The sequence below is a fragment of the Cervus elaphus genome, chromosome 28 (genome assembly GCF_910594005.1).
Source record: "Cervus elaphus chromosome 28, mCerEla1.1, whole genome shotgun sequence".
Lineage (NCBI taxonomy): Eukaryota > Metazoa > Chordata > Mammalia > Artiodactyla > Cervidae > Cervus > Cervus elaphus.
This window is the reverse complement of record NC_057842.1, coordinates 34,478,515-34,503,957: the sequence shown is the minus strand read 5'-3', so window position 1 is coordinate 34,503,957 and position 25,443 is coordinate 34,478,515. Positions and strand designations below refer to the sequence as shown.

The window sequence follows — 25,443 nt, the reverse complement described above, 5'->3', positions numbered from 1 at the left end:
GAAAGTTTGGAAATGTTTTTTCCCTTTCTGTTCATAGTGAATAGCTGTGTCCTGAGAAGATAAACATGAACAAATTACTTATGCCACAAAGGAAATGGGCGAGTAGGCCAGAGGGAAGGCGGCTATCATTGGAGCTGAGAGAACAAGCCGAAGTCTGAGAAACATGCATGCATTCCTTCATTTATAATCTTATACAGCCTTAGGCTTTCATTTGGTCTTAACCCTCAGGTTTGAGGTTTTCTAGTTACCAAGAAAGTGGCAACAGTTTTCAAAACATTTTACTGTAATCTATGGTAAAAAAAGAAATTTAAGTATGACCCCCATAACACAAGTATGTACATTAACAATTTTCCCATAGTACCCCCGGAATAGTGCACCTTTACTCTGGGCACTGGTGTCCTGCAGCAGCTGTTACTGTATTTTGTTTTGAAAGTGCTGGTTCTGACCCATGAATAACTTTCTATGACCCTCTAATGGGTTGCGATACAGTTTAAATAAAGGGTAGTCTGGCCCTTTGGGTGGATTAGAAGTAGCAATAACTTATCTACAGTTCTAAAATTTATATTCCTTCTACCTGCCATTTCTTTCATATTTGGATTATGACCTTGGCAATAAGACAGAAAAGTGCTAATTCAGTGAATTCAGCAGCCATTCAGTTTAAAACTGTCCGAAGACTCTGAAATTACTAGCAGTCCACAAATTAGCCTGGTCTTATTTCTTGACACTCCATATAATTAACTTAGGAAACATTCCACATCATTACTCGGGAAACTCTTTTATGCGTTCTTTGTTAATGTCATTTAATACAGAACTCTAAAATACTGAGTCATAAGATTTTGAAGTGCACATGAAGTGTTCTTCATATATTCCTGCCTTCTTCCCTTCCAGTACCCTAAAGCTTGTCTACTCTTCTCAATCCATAAATCCCTTCTTGTCAGTGCTTAATATACTGTTTAGTTATATTTCAAAGCTGAGACCCCTTAAAACAGGGACCTTGTTACTAGGGACCATTAATGGAGCACTTCCTGTTTTATAAGTTTTAAAATATAAGCTTCTCCTAAGAAATCTGAGTACAGGCCATGGACAGTAGACATCCCTAACAAGTAACAATATTTGTAAAATGTATGAAACCAAAGGCCTACTATAGGAGAACAGGAGAAATATTTTCCCAGTCAAAACAGTTTAGAAATTTTAAATGGCATCAAAACATGTCTTCTAAAATAATTTTTTCCTAAAGTCACTTTATTATCAAATCTTAACATTCTATCAGGAAAGGCTTTAAATATACTGTACTTATTGAAGAATCATTGCAGTGTATGAATGAAGCTCCACGTTGCAGTGATAAAAGTACACTTTCCACATACTAAGACACATTTTCTACCTAAGAATTTTTAGCAGGAATCACTGTTGCCTGTGAGATCCATAAGCATGAAAATGCCTTAAGCTTTATGCCATCTGTTTACTTTGTAAAGTGAGATTTTACCCCTATTTAGTTAGTTTCAGCACTGTTTGCTGGGTCTTCACAGAATTACAGATGCTGTCTAGGCATGTAAAAGGTAATCACTAGAGAATGAGAAAATTGAACACAATCATTCAAAACTAAGATACAAAAAAGACACATGGAATAAGCTTTTGGAAAATAAGTGAAGGTGGAGCTTTTGAAATATTTTCTTAGAGCTACAAAAGTAATGCTGAATATTTACTTAAGTTTTTGGCAGTAACTCAAAAATCTTGAAATATATCCTATTATAGGTACTTTTTCACAAGAAAATAACCATTGTGTTAGAGTCTGAAGTAACATTAAACTAATTGAAATTATCACATAAAATACCTGCACTAGTAGATCCAATTCCTGTGGTGAGCACAGATCTTGGTGTAATCTTTGCTGCATATTTGAGGAATTGAGATTTCCCTGTGCCAGGATCCCCAACCAATAAAAGATGAGATTCACCTATAAAAGCGTAAATAAAGTGACTAATTGCTATGAAAAGTCTCATACGTGTAATTAGTCAAAAATGGTCCATTTGAAATGTTCACACAATTTTTATTTTATATAGTATTTTAGTTTAAAGTCATTCAAGGAAGACTTTATCCAGAATGTCCTTAGAAAAGTTAACTTTTAAAATAAATAATAATCTTTGCATTTCTGAATGCAGCATTTAAAATTAAAAACTTGTAAGAGATTTTTGTTCTAGTTCCAGATGTTTAGGGACTGTAACATTTAAAAAACTTTTGGCTTATAGAGTTTCCAATTTTATTTAATTTATTTAAATGACTGCGATTAATTCTTTCCGTCCATCCATACACGTGTTTTTATTTAAGTACTTTGAAGTGTTTGCAAATTTGTACATGCTTTATAAACACCAAATCACTTATGATTCTAACAGTTAAGTGAAAACCTTTTCATTCTATGAAAATTTTAGTAGTTTAATGAAACATCTATCTTAAAAGTTCTTACTTTTCGAAATTAACATAGAAAAACATGTGAATATCCTGTGGCAGATGTTATCTCACTGACCAAGCAAATTTATTCAGTCATATTCAAGTATTTTCTGAAAATATTAATAAGGAAATACTATTTAAGTTCAACATTTAGCAGAATGCCTTGCAACAGTAGGTAATCAAAACATACAATATGCATAAACCTTATTATACTTACTATTCTATACTGTACAGTGTGGTTTTGGAGTCCTTACTAACACCTGGTTTATAACAATGTCCTTTTAGTCTTTTGGTTAAGACTGGTTATTATCGCCCCACCTATATGAGGGCCATAATAAACCTAATTTATGCCATTCAGGTCAGTTAGCTGTGTTAACCACAAAAGAGCTCCCTGCCATTTGGAAATGACTTAAGAGTCATTTTGGCTTGAATGCGTGACCTGGAGCAGCACCTCTCAGCAGATGGCATATTTGCTATCACCAGCAGAAGGGGAACCAGCAGGCAGAGGACTGAGAGCCGCAGTCTAAGAGAAACACTCTGACAGTCACAGATGGAGAGACACTGACCTGGAGACATTGAAAAGCACTATTTCTAATCTTTTCTTCCTGGAGAAAGACTGGAAAGCCAATGAAAAACACAGACAGTAAAAGAAACAGATTTTATATTGTGGCTCCCTTATAGGAGCGAAAATAACATACTCATTGAAAAAGTCTTTGGAAAGACTGGAATTCTACAAAGTAGTTCCTGATGTTGGACTGAGTATCAGACAGTGAACAACTGTCAGTTTTTAAAAGGTTGTGTTTGGAAAATAAAGCTCAACAAGCAATTTTTTATTGAGCAAAGGGAAATCGTAGCTTGTCTTCTTACTGTATGTGTTAGTATTTCTCAGAAATCTTAATGGGTACCAACCTCTGACCCGTGTTCCTGTAGCATCAGTTCTTTGAATCCCACCAGCCAGCACCATGGCCACAGCAAGCTTTACTAGGTACATTCCAAAAACTTGAGGGCATAAGCTGGCCAATATTTCATTCCTTCCTGGGAAAGGCAGAAAGATGAGTTATGTAATTTTTCAAGAAATACTTAACTGAAATTTCCCTCTCTATCCTATCTTCTTATAAACACTCTAAAATGATCTAACTAAAAGGAGTGAATAATGTTGCTTTGTTCCTAAAAGTCCTTTTCTTATTAATGCCTTGAGATGAAAAGCTCTGGCTGCCACCTGTTTTAAGTTTCTATAAATTTAGCATATTTACAAGGGACAGAAAGAAATCTCTTTTCTCCCTTATGGGCCAACATTATCCCTTAAAAATAATACCAGCTGCACTTCCTGTGCAATAATTTCAGTAAAATACTCCACTGCCTAAATAATAGGGAGGTGTTTGATCTCAGAAACAATGAGAACTCTAAAATACTGAGTCATAAGATTTTGAAGTGCACATGAAGTGTTCTTCATACATTCCTGCCTTCTTCCCTTCCAGTACCCTGGAAGGTAGAAAACTAAGTAAGGTACTTGGAGCTTCTTCAGGGGTATAAGAGGTAAAATCAACCCATCCTGTGAGTCAACTCAGCATTTGCTCCGAGCAGTTTGGTAAATTCTGTTTTATCTAGACTGAGTATCGGTGTTATCAGGATATTTAGAAGATCATTACAAACAACAACTCTAGCAGTCCAAGCTGGAGTTCTTAGATTCTTCCAATCACATGCTTTAAATAAGAAGTTACCATTGTCTTAGGTTCTGTTTCTAGAAAGGTCAGACACTAAATCTGAGAATCTGCCTCTCCCATCCATGAATAATTTAGATATTTCATTCTGTCATTGGCCAGTCAACCAATGAGACTCACAGATTCTAACAAGCCTTTTCCTGCGGTCGTCTTACTTGGAATTCACTACTGTGATGGCACTCTCTCTGTCTACATTCATGTTAGCAGAAATTAATGTCCGTATGTGTGTGCCTAGTCACTCAGTCATGTCCGACTTTTTGTGACCCCATGGACTGCAGCCTGCCAGGCTCCTCTGTCCATGGGATTCTCCAGGCAAGAATACTGGAGTGGGTTGCCATGCCCTCCTCGAGGGGATCCTTTCAACCCAGGGATTGAACTCAGGTCTCTGGCATTGCATGCAGATTCCTTACCATCTGAGCCACCAGGGAAACCCAATGTCCTCATGCTGGTAACTAATTTGCACATCTGAGGGCTTTTATAGTTAACTTTGAGTTTGTACATGTTTCAGTGGTAACTCTTTTGAGGAGGAAGATAATCATACAAGTACTGCTTTAGCTGATGACACCAGTTCCAGAAGCTTTTCCACCAAGATAAAGGAAAGGGGTTCCTCCATAATTTATGGCTCCATGCACAAGGGCTACTTTTGTTAATGAATCAAAATTGACTCAGTGGCAATTAAGCTCTGGTGATGTGACCTGGGATGGCAGAAGTGGCGAAGAAAGAAAACATTCTAGTATAAGTAAAATGGGAACCAAAAAAAAGAATTAGTCAACCCTGGAAGGAATTTCATTAACTGCTAAAGGGAATCCCTCCCTTTTCCAAGGTAGAAAGCCCAGAGAAAAAGACGAAATGTCTGAGATCTACATAGTTAAGACCTGACAGCAGGTACATAAATTCTGACCAGAATCTAAAAATTACACATACAAAGAAATAATAGCTTCAGTAAGCAGGGAACAAGTAGACAAATTGGCCTGGGAGACACTCAAGCCAACGTTGTCAAAGAGCCTCTGAGTAAAGGATTCCCTGACTAATGTGCTGACAGGAAGCACTTCCTCTGGGCTCTCAGGTCAGAGCCCAGTGTTACTTACTAGCTGGTGACCTCGGGCAAGGTTCTTACTCTCTCCGCCTTCATCTCCTCATCTGTGAGATGGAGATGATAATGGTATTGCACAGAGAGCTGTTTGGGAGTTAATTATTGCACAGCGCACAGAACAGTACCTGGCACATAGGAGCCACTGAAACTATTATACCTGTATTACTTGCACCTATTTCTTATCTCACCATTTCCTCACACTGTGGTCAACATAAAAGATAAACTGAAGTCAGGTCTGAGGTACCAGGGAAAGGCAAAGGGGAAGGTCCATTCCCTAAATTTGTATCTAAAGTTGAAAAACTTAATTCCTTAGGTCATGGCAATAGAAGCTCTCATGACTCTATCACAGAAGAGACTTCATTAGGGAGAATAATACCCTAACACTCTCCTTCCTCTCCCCACCCTGGGCAAATTTCTGGTTCTAGACCGTGTTAATAGTGTGCCCATGTAATCCACTCTTGTGGCATGGCCATCATTTACCCCAATGAAGAGAACTTAGGTCTAAGATGACAAGTCACCCTGGAGTGGGTTCAGATGGCCCAACAGAACCCAACCCCTTTGGGTTTCTAGCCATCCTCTAAGCATCAGGGTCAGGGGATTCCTGAGATCACAAGAAAATCTTCAGCTCCTTGTCAGCACTCACAGTATCAGATCTTAATGAAGCAAGCCAGCCTCCTAGAGCTAGCAGTGTAGTAATGTCTGTCTTTACACAAGCAAAATGAAGACACACTTTGGATATAGCTCCCCACCTCCACACCCCTCCCCCCTCATCCCCCCACACACACTTTGAAACGGTAAGATTTGGCTGATAATAGGTACTCGGGAAACTAACAAAGCAGAATCTTCATACTGAAAAGAAAAATGTTGCCTCATTTACTCCCTGTCTTCCTACTTATATTTCTCACAGGTTATTATCTTTATTTCTTCATCTCGTAAAAAAGATGTATAGCTATAGCCTTCTATTTAGAACAAGATAGACTCTTTGATCAGCACTTCTGATAGCCCTGTATGATGCCCTTCCTAACACTGTTACAGATTTTTGTAGGGAATTGATCCGGAGAAACTGTTAAGTAAAAAAACTTATTTAAAAATATATATGGTTCATACAGTCAAAGCACTTAAAAATTGATGCTATCGAATTGTGCTGGACAAGACTCTTGCATGTCCCCTGGACAGCAAGAAGATCAAACCAATCAATCCTAAAGGAAATCAACTCTGAATATTCACTGGAAGGACTGATGTTGAAGCTCCAATACTTTAGCCACCTGATGCGAAGAGCCAACTCACATGAAAAGACCCTGATGCCAGGAAAGATGGAAGGCAGGAGGAGGGGGCAACAGCAGGTGAGATGGTTGGATGGCATCACTGACTTAATGGACATGACTTTGAGCAAACTCCAGGAGATGAAGGGCAGGGAAGCCAGGTGTGCTGCAGTCCATGGGGTCGTAAAATCAGAGACGACTTAGGCAAATGAACAACAACATGATTTGTAAAAGGTTTGCTTAATGAAGCTGTAATATAGAGACCTTTGGTTCTTTCTGTATGGATCAGATAAAAGAATGATTGATAACCACTATATATGTGTTACACATATAAGCAAAAGAAAAAAAAATCCCACAAAATAAAAGCCAACTGCTTGTATTTAAAGCAAATTAAAGTCTTATTTTGTGGAATGATATCTGTCTAATTCAATACATGATTTAAGATACATAATCACTGTATTAGATCTGAGGTGAAGCTTCTCAGAAATAGTCTATTACTATTTCCATTAATTTTTCTCAGAAGATGCCTCCAAGAAAGAATGAAAACAGACACTAGAAGATTTAATTGGTGTTTTATATAGTTGGGATTTTTTAATAAAAAATACTCTAGAAACCCAAAGGTTATAATGTTTTCATCTGTGTAATTACATCTTAAGTGTCACAGTCAGAAATTTTTGCTGTGATGACAAAGATTTTTTGCATCTCTCTTATCATCTCTTTCTTACCATTCCATATTTTTAAATCTTCAGCAAGAGTGTGAAGCTGTCTTAATGATAACAAGATGAATCAGAAGAGAAATGATTTTAACAGAATAAAGTTTCATAACAGAATGAATTTTGCTTGTTTAAGGAGGAACTATATGTTTAATTGGTAAAGAAGGTAGAAAACTCTGAAACTATTTTGGCAAGATAAGAGATATTAAAATAATAGTTGGAAATGGAGAATCTCTTGGGATTTCCAGTAAGATCAGTAAACAGAGAGGATTACGCCAGAAAAAGGCTTTAAAGGGAAGACTACAGCTAGAGGCACTGGCTAAAGCTACTCCCTCAGAACACAGCCACTGATGCACAGCATGTAAATCACAAACATCATGAATGAAATGCCATTAATAAATATCAGCTCCATACCCTTAATCACAAACCTGCAAAAGGATCGCTCTTATAGTGTTCCCAAAAGTCTTCAAATTCCTTTCGGACCTCCTCGTCCATGTTGACTCCTGCAGACTGTTCATTATTTACTTGGACATAATTGGCCTTCAGGACTATCTCCACTTCACAGCGCACATCTTGCTTAAAGGGCTTCCACCGCTGCATTACAACCCCATAAATAGTGATGTCATCACCTGGAAAAAAGCACTGAGTGAATCCGCAGTAGCATCCTGCCTGCTTGGGCACAAACTCAACAAAGGACCAGAACCAAGAAGTCAGCCACTGCCCACCAGGGTTTACAGTGGCGTCAGTCAGTCAGTTCAGTCACTCAGTCGTGTCCGACTCTTTGCGACCCCGTGAACCACAGCACGCCAGGCCTCCCTGTCCATCACCAACTCCTGGAGTCCACCCATACCCATGTCCATTGAGTCAGTGATGCCATCTAACCATCTCATCCTGTTGTCCCCTTCTCCTCCTGCCCTCAGTCTTTCCCAGCATCAGGGTCTTTTCCAAAGAGTCACCTCTTTGCATCAGGTGGCCAAAGTATTGGAATTTCAGCTTCAGCATCAGTCCTTCCAATGAACACCCAGGACTGATTTCCTTTAGGATGGACTGGCTGGATCTCCTTGCAGTCCAAGGGACTCTCAAGAGTCCTCTCCAAAAGCATCAATTCTTCGGTGCTCAGCTTTCTTTATAGTCCAACTCTCACATCCGTACATGACCACTGGAAAAACCATAGCCTTGACTAGACGGACCTTTGCTGACAAAGTCATGTCTCTGCTTTATAATATGCTGTCTAGGTTGGGCACAACTTTCCTTTCAAGGAGTAAGCGTCTTTTAATTTCATGGCTGACACTCCTCTAGAAACCATTTGGGCAAAAGAACACAGTGTCCCGATTTATTTATTTTTTTTAATCAGGCACTTGTATTTGCACAGCTAAAAGCTAAAGCCAGCATTTTAATTTTTCTTAATCTGCCATATGATAATCACACCAAATTCTAACCTGTCCCTGGGAAAATACTGGATGATATATTCACTGTGATTCTACTGCGTGAAATGTTCATCCTCTCAGAATCAGTAACCATGTAGTTCTCACTTTATCAAGAGGTGGGGACTGCAGCCAGAAGGATAAAGTGCAGTCTGTCCTTCAATATTCCCAGGGGATTGGTTCCGGAATCAACCTCATGTATCAAAATCCGGGGATGCTCAAGTCCCACAGTCAGCCCTCCAAATCTGCGGTTCCATATCCGTGGATTCAACCAACCATGCATCATGTAGTACTCTAGTATTTACTATTGAAAAAAATGTGTGTATATGTGGACCCATGCTGTTCAAAGCCCTGTTGTTCAAGGGTCAACTGCACAATCAACCAGTGTCAGGAAAGGAGACAATACTGCGATGATGGGTACAATGATATGACTACTAGTTCCCAGTGTATTCATTTTTATTTAAGTACACTTCTTAACATTCACTCACCTTTTTTGCTTTTTAAAGTACAAAAGAATGAGTGCACCAAGAAATGAATGAATACTTGTTCTATTTCAAAGCTCTTCTCCACAAGCTATGAAAGCAAAAATCCCATTTGATTCTTCTTGGTTGGTTCCTTCCCACTTAAGGACACTCTCCCATTCTTGATTAATTAGTAGAATATTAAACTTTTACAGATTTCTCCTAAGAGGCCTTGGATAGTTTATAGGAATATTCTCCAAATATCGACATATTTTTTATCATTACATACAACTCAATAAACCCATTAACAAGTATAGGTGAATGCTTGGCATTCAATATTTTGGTGCTACAGAAAAGGGGGCCAAAGGAAAAAAAAATAATAATCCTAGTCCCCAAGATTTCAATCTTGTTGCACACAGGATGCTGGACATACCTTAAGCCAATACTGGAATTTATACTTCGCAAAATAAACTTAACCGACAAGTCTTCATTTCCAAGCCTGTGTCAAGTATTAATGTTTGATATTTGTTGATGTAAAATGCCTTTCACTCTCTTAACATCAACGTGTGATGTGTAATCTGGAGTGATTTTGCTTTCTTAGAGAGAAGTCTTCTGTGAATGCTAAGTTAATGGAACTGGTGCTAGCAATTCACCAAATAGAAGGCGTATTTCTAGCCTCAGGCAACTTGATAGTAAATGGTGACAAAGACATTAAATAGGTTCTTCATACACTTTCAAGATCCTTCCTAAACCACTGCTGGATGGTTTTCAAATCCCATCAGGAAGAGTGATCATTTACTATATTGACTGTGCCCAATTTTTTTTTAGATGAACATAACCAGGGCAACATTATATGAGCACTTGGATGAGTTCTCTACTATGGTCATTTAAATGGGTCATTTTATAGATGCTGTTTCTCTGTTAAGCCAAATGAGAAACTTATGTTTCAGATATTGTACCCACTAGAAATACCCTGAGTCCACTAAGAGGCAACAATGTGTAAAATGTGGAGTACTCCAACTGTGAGGTTTCTGAGATAGTCCAAGGCAATAAGAAACTTACGTGATTTTCTACAGTAAATTATTGGAAACCACAATATTTTCAGGAAACTAAAATTCTCACTTTTACACAATCCCATCTCTCTGTGCCCCTCTCTCTTCTGCAGCATATTTACCATGCAACCACCTGTGGTCAGACCTATCTTTGATCTCCTGCCACACTGACAGTTATCAGTACACAACCTCCAACCTCACTACTCTGCAGCGTCAGACTGGAGTTCCTAACTAGACTGTGAATTCCCGAAGGGCAAGGATTATGCTACTTATGTCTTCTGATTCTCAAAAAGATTTGTAGCAGTGGATAAATGAAAAAATAGCTGTTGACAGACTGCTGCCATCCATTCTTTATTGTAAAGACATGTGAAAGAAAAATACCTTAAGATTTGTTTTTTAAGTGCAGAAAGAATTCAGTTCAGACAAACTGGATGAAAACATCTTAATCTCTATCAAAGGACATTTTCATGTTCTAGCTAAGCTTATACAAGCACTGCTTTGCTGATCCAGACATTAAAGATTCTGGTTAAAATGAGAGTCTTATATGAACAAGGTACTCTGACATAGCCTTGTCCATTTAGTAGGCAATCCATGATCAAAGCTATTATTTACTTAAAATATTATTTGGAGAACTATACATTGTTACTATATTTGATATAAATGTCAAAGTATGAGTTGGTGATTCTTGGTGGAAGGGGAAAGCCTTTAAACAAGGAATTATTCTTAACTCTAGATACTAAACTCTTGTTTTCACAGAGCCTCTGCCTCATCATTTTAATGAAATGTCAGCTCAGTCAATATTTTTTAAATAAGGCATTTGGAGAAGTCAAGGGTTAAGAAGAGGGAAATGATGGAATTTAGAGGAATGAAACATTCTTGATTTGTCCAAGTAGAGGAGCACTGGGATATGAAATAAGAGATCAAACATACCTGTTACACCTCAGGGGACACACTGGTACTATTTGTCTTTTATAGAGATTAAGGTCTTTTATGTGAGGATGGGAAATATTTAAAGCAGGAAATGTTGAAATAAATCGAAAGGCAGTCATCAATAATAATCATTTCCATTTTCTGACCCAACTTCAATTCAAATTAAATGTTAAACAGCCAGTGAAAATCACTAAGCAAACATATAGAACCAAGTTTTTAAGGTTTTTGGAATAAGAAAAACAGAAAGATTAAGCTCTCATGGGCAAGTCAGGTTCTTCATCTATTAAACAAACAGCTAGACTAGATCACTAAACTCCAGCCCAGCTTCTTTCCTGCTATCACCTCCCACCTCATGCCGGTCTCTGTTCTCAAGTTCCCCACACTCACTTGCAGTTGATCTGAGGAAAATAAAAAGTGGTTTTTCCTAATAAATACTTTTTTGTTGTTGTTTAGTCACTAAGTCATGTCTTGACTCTTTTGGGACCCCATGGACTGTAGCATGCGAGGCTCATCTGTCCATGGGATTTCCTAGGCAAGAATACAGGAGTGGGTTGCCATTTCCTTCTCCAGGGGATCTTCCCCACCCAGGGATCAAACACACATCTCCTGCATTGGCAGGTGGATTCTTTACAACTGTGCCACCTGGGAAGCCCAATCAATACTTTAGGACCTACTATATAAACTAAGAAAATTTCATTCTTACCAGATTTGCAACTGTCTACTAAATCATCTTCCAGGATAACCTGCATCGATCGTGGAATACTTCCAACAGAGAGCCTTTGAACCTAGCAAGGAAAAGAAAGCAGATACTGAGTACATGTAGATATATACTAAGTATTCAGAAGCCTAGTAGTTCTTGAAATTACTGTCTCTGTTTCTCTGGTATTATCATGGGAATTTATGGAATTTTCTTGAAACTTGTGCCTACTATCAACTGAAGAATTTACTAAAACTAGAATAAAATAAAAACAACCAGATGGAAATAGCTCAAAATATAGTCTACCTGGTGCGTGGTCAAAATAAAACATGCTCCAACTACTAAACACAATAATAAAGTTACTTAACTAGAAAAGAGAGGCAGTTCTTCCCTGATCTCTATTCATAAGACCTGGGACAAATCACTCAGTTCCTTTGATTATTCGTTAGTAAGAGAACTCTAGCTTTATTCTTATTATATGTGTGCCTTTATTCCTTCCTTTATAGAAGACTAATTTCTCAGGTTCCCTTGCAGCTAAATGTGGTCATATGACTAAGTTCTGACCAATGAGATACAAGTAAACTTGTTGCAGAAGACTTTGAGGGAGACTGCTTAAATGGATACTTGGTTTAGATGACAGGTGCTTTTGCTTCCTTTTTCCTATTCCTTGACTGGGATACAGATGTTTCAGAATTGTAGCCACCATCCTAAACCATCCACCACCATAAGAATAGAAGCCATTTATTAAGAATGGTGTAGAAAGACAGAAGGGGTCTGAGTCTTTGACAATGAATAAAGCCTTTGTGTTTAAGTTGCAAGTAAAGGAAACTAAGGCTCATGCACACATGTTTAAAAATGTTTATGTATGCCTCATTTGGCACAGGAAGTAAATTGCACCTAAACCCCAAATCCTGCCCACTCCGGTGTTTAACCACCAATTAAACCTATTTAATTTTTTCCTATCACTTAGGTAAACTTCTTAAAAATTCACTTTTTCAATTTAAAATAATTATTAGGTCACTTCATAACCTTCCTGCCAATGCTCACTATAAAAAGATGACCATTTTATGGTCTCTAAATTCTATACTCTATGGGAAAAAATTTCCTGCTTGATCTTCTACTAAGTGATGACCCAAGTTCCATATGTAATCTGTTACATGTTCCCTAGTCCTGGCAATTTACCCAAAGCTGAAGAACATGTCTTCAAATTAATTTTTCTCATGTATTTGATCATTTACCTGTTCCTGAATTTTGATTTCCTGATAATCTCTACACCTAGTTGGAGATGACAAGTCTGAGAGGCAAGTGAATTTTGAAGAATCACAGTTCTCCAAGCTGGGACATGAGGATGGCCGGAAGAAAGTATAATACTGCTCAAAGTCAGCCTGGACCACAAATACATGCTTGCACTTGTTACACATGTAATCCCGCTCAAACTCCAGGATCTTCACCAGACTTGTTCGAATTACTGTCCCAGTGACAGACAAGAAGTGTCCCACATCCTTGGTTTTAGGGATGTGCTCCCTCACCAGCTCAGGACAAACAGGCAATCCTGATAGAGAAACAAAACAAAAACACATCAACTTATATCTTGAGATATGATTCCATGCAAAATATTTTTCTCGTATTTCCTAAAGGAGTATAATTTCAGGAAAAAAGGAAAAATTTCTGTGTTTTACTTAAGAAAAAGGTCAAATCAACTCAATTAAGAAAATAGAAAAGACACAACAGTCAGAATGGCCATCATCAGAAAATCTACAAATGATAAATGCTGGAGAGGATATGGAGAAAAGAAAACCCTCCTACACTGTTGATGGTAATGTAAATTGGCACAGTCACTATGGAGAACAGTATGGAGATTCCTTAAAAAACTAAAAATACAGCTTCCATATGTTCCAGCAATCCCATTCCTGGGAGAAAAACATGGTTGGAAAGAATACATGCAGCCCAATGTGAACTGCAGGGCTGTTTACAACAGCCAAGACATGGAAGCAACCTAAATATCCATCAACAGAGGAGTGGATAAAGAAGATATACATATATACAATGGGATATTACTCAGTCACTAAGAAGAATGAAATAATGCCATTTGCAGCAATAGGGATGGACCTAGAAACTGTCATATGGAGTGAAGCAAGTCAGAGGAGGAGAAACATCATGTGATATCCCTTATATGTGAAATCTGAAAAGAAATGATACAAATGATTTTACTTACAAGAGAGTAAGAAAGTAAGAAAGAGACTCACAGGCTTAGAGAACAAACATCTGGTTGCCGGGGGAGTAGAGGGAAGGATGAGGGGAAGGGTTGGGGGGTTGAGATGGACAGATACACACTGCTATATTTAAAATAGATAATCAACAAAGATCTACTGTATAGCACATGGAAATTTGCTCAATGTTATGTGGCAACTTGGTTGAAAGGGGAGTTTGAGGGAGAATGGATATATGTATATGTATGGCTGAGTCCCTTTGCTGATAGTTTCCCTGAAACTATCACAACATTGTTAATTGGCTATACCCCAAAATATAAAAAAAAGAAGATGCAGCACATATACTTTAGTACAATGGAATATTACTCAGCCATTAAAACGAATAAAATAATGCCATTTACAACAACATGGATGAACCTGGAGATTATCATACTAAGTGAAATAAGTCAGAGACAAATATCATATGATACTGCTTACACGTAGAATCTAAAAAAAAAAAAATGATGCACACACTACTATACTTAAAATAGATAACCAGTAAGGACCTACTGCATAGCACAGGCAACTCTGCTTGATATTCTGTAATAACCTAAATGGGAAAAGAACTTGAAAGAGAACAGATACACGTGTATGTGTAACTGAATCACTTTAGTGTATGCCTGAAACTAACACGACATTGTTAATCAACTATGCTCCAATATATAATAAATTTTTTTAAAAAACTAGAAAAGAATTATTCCAAATAACAATTGTCAATAGACTCTCTTTAAAAGTATATAACTAGATGATAAAATAACCTGGATTTTAAAAAGAATTGATCCTCTTAAGATGGCTATCTGTTAAGTAGAATGTAAATACAGTATATTCAGTGTCTTACATTCTATCTCAGTAGAATGTAAAGAGAGTTTATAAATTTAACCTCACTCAATCATGAATACACTGCCACAAGCCACACATAAAATCAGTTGATGACTCTGAGTAAACCACAGAACTAAGAAATGGCAGCAGAATGACCAAAGGCTAGTGCTTTCTCTAGTTAGGTTTAGGATTTATTAATACATAAATCTGACAGTGTTTTCAAGCCTTGTAACTTGCCCTCTCTCTCTAGTCTTGCCTTTCTCATGACTTCCAATCTCCTAGTCCAGACAAAAAGCACGAATCTCTCTGTGCAAATCATGGTACCTCTGCAGCTTTCCTAGGCTACTTTGGAGAACTCTTCCCAATTCACTCAGCAAGGTAGAGTACCTCCAGATTTACCCTTGTGCAAGAAAACTTTCCTAAGTCGAGGCTAGCACCCTCACACATACAAAAATAAAACAGCTAAGCAAAACGGTCAGATGAATGCACCAATGCATAAAAGATGTCCTTTATATCTGGAGGAAACTTCTGCCAGGAAGAGTGTAAAAGAAGGTACTCCTGGGGTCCAGAGACACCTTCCTTTCCTTGCAAATGAGGACCCAGACCTGGGCATGCTGGGTCATGACAAGACTATGCAATGCTGGTTTTACTTCAGTCAGCATAAGGAGTTGCGCCAGAGAGATAGTCCACACTCAGGAAGAAAGCAGGTAGGAGGTGGAGGGTTTTAGGCTCAGCCACAAGGGTCCCTCTTATGCTCACCAACCCTCTGTGTGTTCCTCCTGCAGTGTGGCCAGGGTGAGTGAATTCCCTGCTGTCCAGACCCGCCAAGGGGCCTGTGGCTAGATGCAATTATAGCATCTCTAAAGAAAAAAACCAGATGAACAATTACAACCGATTTTTCTAAGAAAAGCAGCTTTTCATTATCTCCTACACTTTAACAATACAGGGCAATATGACATCTTAATGTTGTTATCTCACTGAATGGAATCATGTATGTGATACATGTGAAAATAAACTTTTTTTTTAGAATCAAACAAATTAGTCTGGAACATGATATCATTACCATTAAGTGGTTTATTTTTATTCTAAAGTAACTACATTATTTTAAGAAAAGGGTAGTAGAGGTGAGTATATTTTTGGATCTTCACACTCTTTCATATTATTGCAATTTTTAAGCAAATTTAAAATATAAAGATAGAGCTAAAAGTAACAGCTAAACTGACCACAAAATCAAAATCTTAGAACTAAAAAAGAGTAAGGGACGATAGAAATGTCAATTTATTTTAATCTTTTTGTCTTACTACATGTTACTAAGTGTGTTCTTCACCTTATCCCAGTGAAGCAGCAGGTACAGCAGGAATTAAGCCACCATTAACACTAAACAACAAAAACTTCTAGCGTTCTCTGACTCATTCACTGAGAAAAACTAAATTATTACTTAGACACATGTCCAGATCTGTGTTAGAGGTTATGTCCAGATCAATTACTTCAGGTACGTGGTTGCCGGCAGGCAGTCCCTGGAAACTGGCATCAGCCTCAGAGCTTTTGAGAAATGCAGATTCTTGGGCAGGAGGTTGGATCTCTTCAATGAGAAAGTCCGGGGGTGGGGCCCAGGAGTCAGCACTTTAACAAGTCCTGCAGGTGATTCTGATGCCCGTTAATGTTTGAGAAACACTGCTTGAAATAACATGTGAGGGGCTTCCCTGGTGGCTCAATGGTAAGCAATCTGCCTGCCAATGCAGGAGACATGAGTTCAATCCCTGATCCTAGAGGATACCACCTGCCACGGAGCAACTTAAGCCTCTGCGCCACAACTACTGAGCCTGTGTTCCACAAGAGAAGCCACGGCAGTGGGAAGCCTGTGCAACGCAGCTACAGAGTAGCAGCCACTCTCTGCAACTAGAGAAAAGCCCACACGGCATCGAAGACCCGGGACAGCCAAAAATAAATAAATAAATAATGTTTAAAAAAAAAAACCAAAAAACCCATGTGAGTGCTATTTTTTTTCTTTCTCGCTTACTTTGATGCTGTGTATTTGAATACCTTTCATCAAAACCACTGGGAATAGCAAGTAAATTTTCTGTGTCTAAGCTCAGTCGCTCAGTGGTGTCTGACTATTTGTGACCCCATGGACTGCAGCCTGCCAGGCTCCTCTGCCCGTGGAGTTTTCCAGGCAAGAATACTGGAGTAGGTTGCCATTTCCTACTTTACAGGATTTTCCCGATCCAGGGATGGAACTTGTGTCTCTTGCTTTGGCAGGCGACTCTTTACCACTGCACCACCTGGCAAGCCCAAGTAAACTTCAGACCAATAAAAATCCCAGAAGACAAAGAGCAGTGCATATTCTAGAAAAACAAACCAGAAAAATGTCTTATATTCCTAAGGAGATTGAACCACAGAGACATCCTGTGTGTGTGTGTGTTCAGTCACTCGGTCGTGTCCAACTCTATGAGACTCCACGGATGGTAGCCCACCAGACTCCTCTGTCCCTGGGATTTACACCTGGCAAGAATACTAGAGTGGGTTGCCATTTCCTCCTCCAGGGAATCTTCCAGACCCAGGGGTCGAACCCATGTTCCCCACATCCCCTGCATTGGCAGGTGGATTCTTTACCACTGAGCCACTGCGGAAGCCCATAGAGGCATCCTCGGTTTTACTAATTCAAGGCCTTGCCTGAGTCCGAAATGGAGGCGCCATATACCTAAAACCAGACTGTTCCCACTCCTGGTTCATCCTGCCTGGGACACTCGCATTCCTCCCTGATCTCATCTTCTCCTCTAGAATCCCTGGGTGAATCATCTGGGCCAATTCACTTCCTGCTCAGTGAGCTAATGTATCTTCTAAATATCCTCAGTGACACATGTGTCACGTAACTAAAAGATGCCAGTAAGTGCCTTTACAATTATGTTCAATACGTACATATGCATGGATCTGTGGGCATACATACATGAATTGGGAAATAAATTTGACTATACAGCTGTCTCCCTTATAGCCTTGAAGCCCTTTAGATGAGGGACTATAACATATTCATTTTGGTTTCCCAAGGGTCTAGCAAATCCCCACATGGGATATGTTTGTAGAATGATGTTATTTTGGTAGTACTATAATTCGCAAGTCACTTTCTCAGAGGATAATGAAGAAACAGGCTAAACAGGATCACTTGGGCAGACAGAATTTAAGTATTTAAACTGAGCATCGAAAAGTGTCTAAACATAAAGACAGCCTAAAGTCATTTGTTAAATACCATTTCAATAACATCAACTAAAGTCCCTTTTAACAACCTTTCTGAAACATCATCAGAACAGAACATTTTTTCTTGATCCTAGCAAGATGTTACCTAGTGTCTGATACATAAAGATTAATAATATTCATAATTTTATTCCAGTAAATGCAACTGCAGATACTATTTTTTCACCTAAATCAAATATCCGGTATTTTTTTGAATTTTAATTTATCTCCAAGGAATTCTATAGTGACTCCTAATCTTTCTGAAATCACAGCATTCATTTTTGGGTTTTGGGTTTTTTTTTTAGGTTTTTCTTTTTGTTTTTTTGACCAGGCAGCATTTGGGATCTTAGTTCCCTGCCCAGGGATTGAACCTGCATCCCCTTATTGGAAGCACAGAGTCTTAACCACTGGACCACTAGGGAAGTCCCACAGCAATCAATTTTGTTATTTATAAATCCCCATCTTTCTGAAATGTACTGTAAAGTAAATACTTATTTTCAAACAAAATGGCACATGTGTTCTCTAATCAATTCAAAGACAGAGCTTTAACACCACAAGTTGCTGACTGCTCCACTGCAATTTCTTAAACTTAAGAGCCTTTGTGTGTTATTCACTCCAAAAAAGTTACTGACGGCCTAATAGGTGGTCAGCACAATGCTAATCTTGACATATAAAAACAATGAATTTTCTCACTGGGTAGCATCTACCAAATTTTCTTACTCTTTGTATTACCTATACTTTTATTGTCAGTAGTCACAAAAACTCAGAAGGCTGTATTAGTTTTGTACACACATACATATGTGTATATATGCACACAAATATACTGCCTCGACACATTCTCCCTCCTCTCAGTTGGTATGGCTAGGAGCCAGCCTTGCCTTCCAAATGTCCAGAGAAAACAGTATAGAATCATGATTTTTCTCCAAAAGTGACCATCAATTACACAATGGATATGTTTTTAAGTAGGGTGGCTTAGTTGCTAAATCGTGTCTGACTCTTGCGATCCCGTAGACTGTAGCCCTCCAGGCTCCTCTATCCATGGGATTTTCCCAAGCAAGAATACTGGAGTGGGTTGCCATTTCCTTCTCTCGGGGATCTTTCTGACCTGGGGGTCAAACCTAGGTCTTCTGCAGTGCAGGCTGATTCTTTACTATCTGAGTCACCAGGAAAGCCCATTTTAAGTATAAAAATCAATTATTAGTGCTTGAACTCAATATATGTTGGGGTTTCTCAAAATCTTCCTAAAAAACAATATGGCAGTAAAATTCACCTGATATCCTGGCATGAAGATTCTGCTTCATGGAGAGACCTTCAGGCTGAGAAAGGGACTGGAGAATCGCCAAGGCTGATCTTCTCAGTGCATTATCAAAAACAGTTAGCACTTCATTAGGGAATACATTGAAATATTCCCCAATTTCCATGTTGGTCTCAAAAAGGGTCATGGCATTAACCACAACTGGGTAATGAGCATCTTCATCTCTTTCCTTCAAGATGAGAAGTATGTCGTTCTTATGGTACTCCGAAACATAGGACTCGAACACTTGGCCAACCAATGTAACTTGATCGCTATTCATCTTGATCTGGGTAACTAAAGAAAGAGAAAGGACTGTGTTATATCTTTGATTGTCTAGACTTATACACACGTTTACAAAAAAGACTGTTGGGCTGTAAATCATTCTGACTTTGGGCCAGACTCTAATTTGATCTGAATTATCTGTTATAGTCACTTGCCTGGAAAATTCCACTGGACAGAGGATCTTGGTGGGCTACAGTCCGTGGTGTCGCAAAGACTTGGACACAACTTAGTGACTGAGCACAATTATTAAGCGCATAAAATCTTAAATGCCAATCTTTTGGTTTAAGTTCCTCCTAGTAGAGTTCTTTGCAAGCATCTTGGTTCCAGGTTTTACTCACATAAAAAACATTTTTCTCTCTCTTCCCAGCAAACCTAGTCACACACACACACACACATTCATTCGTATTCTGCTACATACTACTATTCAGATTGGTAGCCAATTCTGACTTAGTAGTTAACAAATTGGCTTTAGAAATTTACATTTGGAGGTGAAAGTGTTCCTATTTTCTTTTTCTAACCTTGTTGTTGTTTTAGTCTCCAAGTGATATCTGACTTTTTGAGACCCCCCATGGACTGTAACCCATCAGGCTCCTCTGTCCCTGAGATTTTCCAGGCAAGAATACTGGAGTGGGCTGCCATTTCCTTCTCCAAGAAATCTTCCCAACCCAGGGATCGAACCCAAGTTTTCCATGTCTCCTGCACTGGCAGGTGGATTCTTAACCACTGAGCCTCCTAGGAAGCTCCACACTAGAAATTAGCCGGCAGGGAAAAATGGCTTTCTAAAAATAATTTTACTTCTTACCCAATTTGTTCTTTCAGTGCTTATGACTGGAAGGGGCTCAGATGGCTTCAGCAAAAATAGTTGTGAAGAGTATATAAAAAAAAACTAGGAAATTAAATTGAGGAAAGGAAACTGGTCTCTAAATGAGAAATCACTATGATTAAAAGTAAATACATTACATTTTAATTTATATCTACAGATTAAAAAGGGCCTGCTGCTATTCTATTTTCATGAATATATGTAGATAACATGTACAAAGCACTATTCTGGGAAATGAAAAAAGCACAATAAAAGGTCCTCTATGCCTCAGAGAACCAAAAAACAGATCAAATGATGTTCTAACAGTGGTAAAAATGCAATACAAATGGGAGCACAAAAAGAGACAAGAATTAAATTTAAATGGAGTGACAACCGCAGACGTGCCAAAGGACAGTTACAAATAAACTGCCCAAATTGATCATTTAAGAAATTCACATTTGGTTTGGAAACAGACCACTGGCGGACAAACGTCCTTTGACTTATTTCATTCAATCAACATCTGTTGTACTAGAAATAGATGAAAGAAGACTGTTATGGCATTCACAGTTTAGCATCCTAAATATGTGTTACACATGCTACTAGCAATATTTTGCTTTCTCTGGGAAACTACTCAAAGGTGTGAAAGGAGTAAACATAGGTGTGAAACAAAGTAAACAAAGTAAACAAAGGTGTGAAAGGAGTAAACATAACCACAGTTATGTTAAGAATCCTGACACTTACAGGATGCTAATGTGAGATTAAGAGATGTATAGGCCACTACACTGATAAGGATTTTGTGTGGGTTAGGCATAAATTCAGCGAAGGGTAAAGCAGAAAAGCACTTGGGAAGGAACAACTGATCATACAGTATTTTCATCATTTGGCCTTTGCTGAAAAAAAAAACAAAAAACAAACTGGGACTCCAAGAGTGGCTATAAGATAAGGTCTCAGTTCAGTTCAGTCGCTCAGTCGTGTCTGGACTCTTTGCAACCCCATGGACTGCAGCATGCCAGGCTTCCCCGTCCATCACCAACTCCAGGAGCTTGCTCAAACTCATGTCCATCGAATCAGTGATGCCATCCAACCATCTCATCCTCTGTCCTCCCCTTAGATAACCTCTAAGATTCTATAAATGCATATTAAATTTGGAGCCAAAAACTTAGCAACTTAAAAGGCAGTTCCACATAAGGCTGGAAGGGGGCAGTCTCAGAATTCATGGTTCATATTAAGATCAGTTAAAATTTCGCCTAGTCTTTTTGAAACAGCATCCCCCCCACCCCACCCCCCCAAAAAAAGCATTCACTTTCAATATCTGGGCACAACTGACTAAGCAAATGTTTCTAAGCAGCTTGCTAACCCTAAAAACATGCTCACCCATACTTGAGCAGCGTTTTACAACTTTCAAGTTCCTTTTCCTTTTTCTTATGGAATATTCGAAGACAAAATAAATAAACCCGGGTTGTGCTACTTTATAGTAAACCGCCACCTAGAATTACCCAGGAGGATGCAAAGGCTGTAACTTCCAGGTGGGTCCCTGGCAATCAGCCCGCGCACCCGCCGCACCGCCCCTCCGGGGGCCACGCCCCACGCCCTAAGACCCGCCCCCTTCGGCACCGCCCCCTTCCCGCCCACCAGCTTCAGCTCACCGCCTCCTCCCCGCGGGCGCTCAGCAAACGTGGAGCCAAGTTGTGCCGGGAGAACAGCTTTCCACACTTCCGTCTCTGGACACTGCCCGTGCCCGACAACAACACTTCCTAGGCTCGGCTGCGGGCAGCTCCGTCGCCGGCCCGGTCCCGAAGTTGAATAGTTTTGGAATTAACCAGGTGTGGGCAAGACTTGGGACGCACTGAGGCAGAAATAAAGAATGGTGAAACGAGGCGGCGGCTTTCACTTACTGGCGGTTACGCGGTGTCAGAAGTCACCGGGGGCGCGCTGCTCCCGACGCCGAGGGGCACGAAGGGCTCCGGCCGGGCGGCGGGGTCGTGCGGAGAGCCCGCCTGGCGGGAGGAGGCCCCGAGTGGAGGCGGGGCGGGTGGCGCGCGCGGGGCCGCTCGAGGCGCCGTCGGCCCCGGGGACGCGCAGGCTCCCGCGGGGCCGCCTGGCGCCCTGGCGAGATAGGCGCCAAGCGGGCTGCTCGGTCGGGCCCGCGCTCCCGAGGGACGCCGGGCCGCGCACTGCCTCAAGTTGGCGGCTCAGGTGCCTCTTCCGGGTGGAGAAGCGGGCGGGCGCGCGCCCCGCCGGGCGCCGCAGGACGAGAGAGGTGGGGCGGGGCGGGGCGGGGCGGGGCTGAATGGAAGGGGCGGGGCGGGTCCCGGCTCGGGCGCCTGGAGCCCCGGGGCGGGCTGGAAGGAGCGGTAGCGGGTTTTGCACGCGCCGGGCTTTCCTTCTGTCTTAAGACCTCTGCCAGACCCAAGGCCTCCAAGATTTTTCTGTTTTCTTCTACAAGTTTTAGAATGAAGGTTTTATGATTCATTTTGAGCTGATTTTTGCATATGGTGCGAAATACGGATTTTTTTTTTCGAAATATGGATCTTGGGATAATTTTATTAATAGAAAGCTTCCCTGGTGGCTCAGAGGGTAAAGCGTGCCTGCAATGCGGGAGATCCAGGTTCAATCCCTGGGTTGGGAAGATCCCCTGGAGAAGGAAATGGCAACCCACTCCAGGACTCTTGCCTGGAGAATCCCATGGACAGAGGAGCCTGGCGGGCTACAGTCCACGGGGTCGGAAAGAGTTGGACACGACTGAGCGACTTCACTGTACTGTACTGTACTGTCCCACTATTAAAAGAGCTGTATTTTTTCTACTGAATAGCCTTCGGACTTACCTGCATTATCAGTTGTCCTTTTGTGTGTGTGCCTAAGACTTAATATTCTGTTCCCTGATGTATTTGTCTAGCTTTATAAAAATACGGTCATAAACAGGGTCATTTGAAAAGACCCTGATGTTGGGAAAGATAGAAGGCGGGAGGAGAAGGGGAGGACAGAGGATAAGATGGTTGGATGGCATCACCTACTCAATGGACGTGAGTTTGCAAACTCCGGGAGCTGGCGATGGACAAGGTGGCCTGGCGTGCTACAGTTGAGGGGATCGCAAACAGCTAGACACGACTGAGCCACTGAACTAAACTAATAAAAACACTAGGTTGTCTTAATTACTGTAACTATAATGAGTCTTGAAATCGGGTAGATCGTTTGGCCTCCAGTTTTGTTCTTTTTCAAAGTTGTTTGGGCTCTTCTGTTTCCATGTGAATTTTAAAGCCAGCCTGTCGTTTTCTGTGAAGAAGCTGGAATTTTTGTTGGGGTTGCCTAGAATCTGTAGGTCAGTATGGGAAGAATTTACTTGTTATTAGTATTTTATGACCCTTGAATAAAGTAAACCTCCCCATCTATTTAGGGGTTATGTCATCTCAAAAATTTTTGCTGTTTTGTCGAATTCATCTGTCAGATTTATCCCTAAAATCATGGGAAAGAAGGGACCATACTTTTTCTTTTTTTTTTTTTTTTTAGATATTTGAAATACAACTTTATTCTGATTCTAAACGAAAAGGAATGGGAATGACAGTAACAAACAAGATTCCACCTCTCAATATTGTCATGTGACTATAGCAGTCTTATATTTGAAACTCAAGGAGGAAACAACTGTGTTCCAAAACACCTAAATATGCAGGTCCAAAAAATGAAGGTATTTTTTTTTTTAAACTGCCACATTCACTCCAAAGCCCATCCATCTCCTTCAGCATCCAAAGATTAAGCACATGTTCTGCTTAGCTATATAATAAAGTGGCAAACACGCTGCACCACTGACATCACAGGACAGTTGCCTATAAAACTAGACTTCTGACGCTGGGCCCCAGCTTCACTTTCTCACAGGTCATCATCTTCATGCGGGAGAGCAGTTGTCTGAGCAACCTCTAAATCGTGCTCGTACTGTGCTGCCAAGGCTGGGTCCATGACCACCTCTGGCGGGGCAAGAGCAGGCATGGCGACAAACTGCAAGTTAGGGTCTCCAATCAATTTTCTAGCAAGCCAGAGGAAGGGCTTTTCAAAGTTGTAGTTACTTTTGGCAGAAATGTCATAGTACTGAAGATTCTTCTTTCGGTGGAAGACAATTGACTTTGCCTTAACCTTTCTGTCCTTAATATCCACTTTGTTGCCACACAACACAATTGGGATGTTCTCACACACTCGTACCAGATCTCTATGCCAGTTAGGCACATTCTTGTAAGTAACTCTTGATGTTACGTCAAACATTATAATGGCACACTGAGCTTGTATATAATAGCCATCTCTCAGTCCACCAAATTTCTCCTGACCAGCTGTATCCCATACATTGAACTTAATAGGTCCTCTGTTGGTATGGAACACAAGAGGATGGACCTCAACACCCAAGGTAGCTACATACTTCTTCTCAAATTCACCAGTCAGATGACGCTTCACGAATGTAGTTTTTCCAGTACCACCATCACCAACCAAAACAAGTTTGAACTGAACTTGGGGTTCTCCTTGGGCAGCCATCGCGATGTTACTTCCAGAAGCGTCTCCGCCCCCGTCTGACTCGGGACCATACTTTTTGATTACATATAAATGTTATCAGTTGCAATTTCTGGTTGTTCTTTGCATACAGTTGATTTTTAACACTATTAGAATTTTTAAAGCAGTTTTAGGTTCATAGCAAAATTGAGTCGGAAGTACAAAAATTGCCCATATAATCCTTGTCTCCACACAGCTGCAACCTCCCTATTAGTATCCTTTTACCAGAGTGGAGTACTGGTTAAAACTGATGAACTGACATTAACACATCATCATCACTCAAAGTCCATGGCTTATAGTAGGGTTCACTCTCGGTGTACATTCTGTTTTGACAGAAGTATGATAAAAGGCATCCATCACTGCATGTCACACAGAATAGTTTCACTGGCCTAAAAATCTAAAAATCATCCCTTCTTCCCCTCTAACTCCTAGCAATAACTGATCTTT

The 25,443-nt window shown here is 40.1% G+C and overlaps 2 protein-coding genes across 22 annotated transcripts in view; both read right to left on the bottom strand.

The window, feature by feature from the left end:
* Positions 1–22,707, bottom strand: part of MCM9 (minichromosome maintenance 9 homologous recombination repair factor) — a 107,097-nt gene extending 84,390 nt beyond the window's left edge. For 14 of the 21 annotated variants that reach the window (XR_006338474.1, XR_006338468.1, XR_006338467.1 and 11 more), the window contains exons 1-7: positions 22,113–22,706; positions 19,362–19,679; positions 13,034–13,347; positions 11,802–11,883; positions 7,660–7,860; positions 3,352–3,477; positions 1,832–1,951 (exon numbers count right to left, since the gene is read on the bottom strand). Coding sequence is in view for 9 of the 21 variants with exons in the window: in XM_043890523.1 (XP_043746458.1) it covers positions 1,832–1,951; positions 3,352–3,477; positions 7,660–7,860; positions 11,802–11,883; positions 13,034–13,347; positions 19,362–19,665 (1,147 nt within the window). In the remaining 12 variants the exon portion in view is untranslated. Of the gene's footprint in view, positions 1–1,831; positions 1,952–3,351; positions 3,478–7,659; positions 7,861–11,801; positions 11,884–13,033; positions 13,348–19,361; positions 19,680–22,112 lie in introns of all 21 variants that reach the window. The other 7 variants (XM_043890521.1, XM_043890525.1, XM_043890526.1 and 4 more) reach the window with 4 other exon arrangements.
* Positions 22,708–23,954: 1,247 nt separating this feature from the next.
* On the bottom strand, positions 23,955–25,024 carry LOC122685576 (GTP-binding nuclear protein Ran-like). The gene has a single exon (XM_043890474.1). The coding sequence runs from the start codon at positions 24,979–24,981 to the stop codon at positions 24,331–24,333; it is 651 nt and encodes a 216-aa protein (XP_043746409.1). The 5' UTR covers positions 24,982–25,024; the 3' UTR covers positions 23,955–24,330.
* Positions 25,025–25,443: the final 419 nt, after the last annotated feature.

Bases quoted from the DNA above. Each gene is read 5' to 3' on its own strand.
- LOC122685576 (XM_043890474.1), bottom strand. From the start codon at position 24,981: ATGGCTGCCCAAGGAGAACCCCAAGTTCAGTTCAAACTTGTTTTGGTT.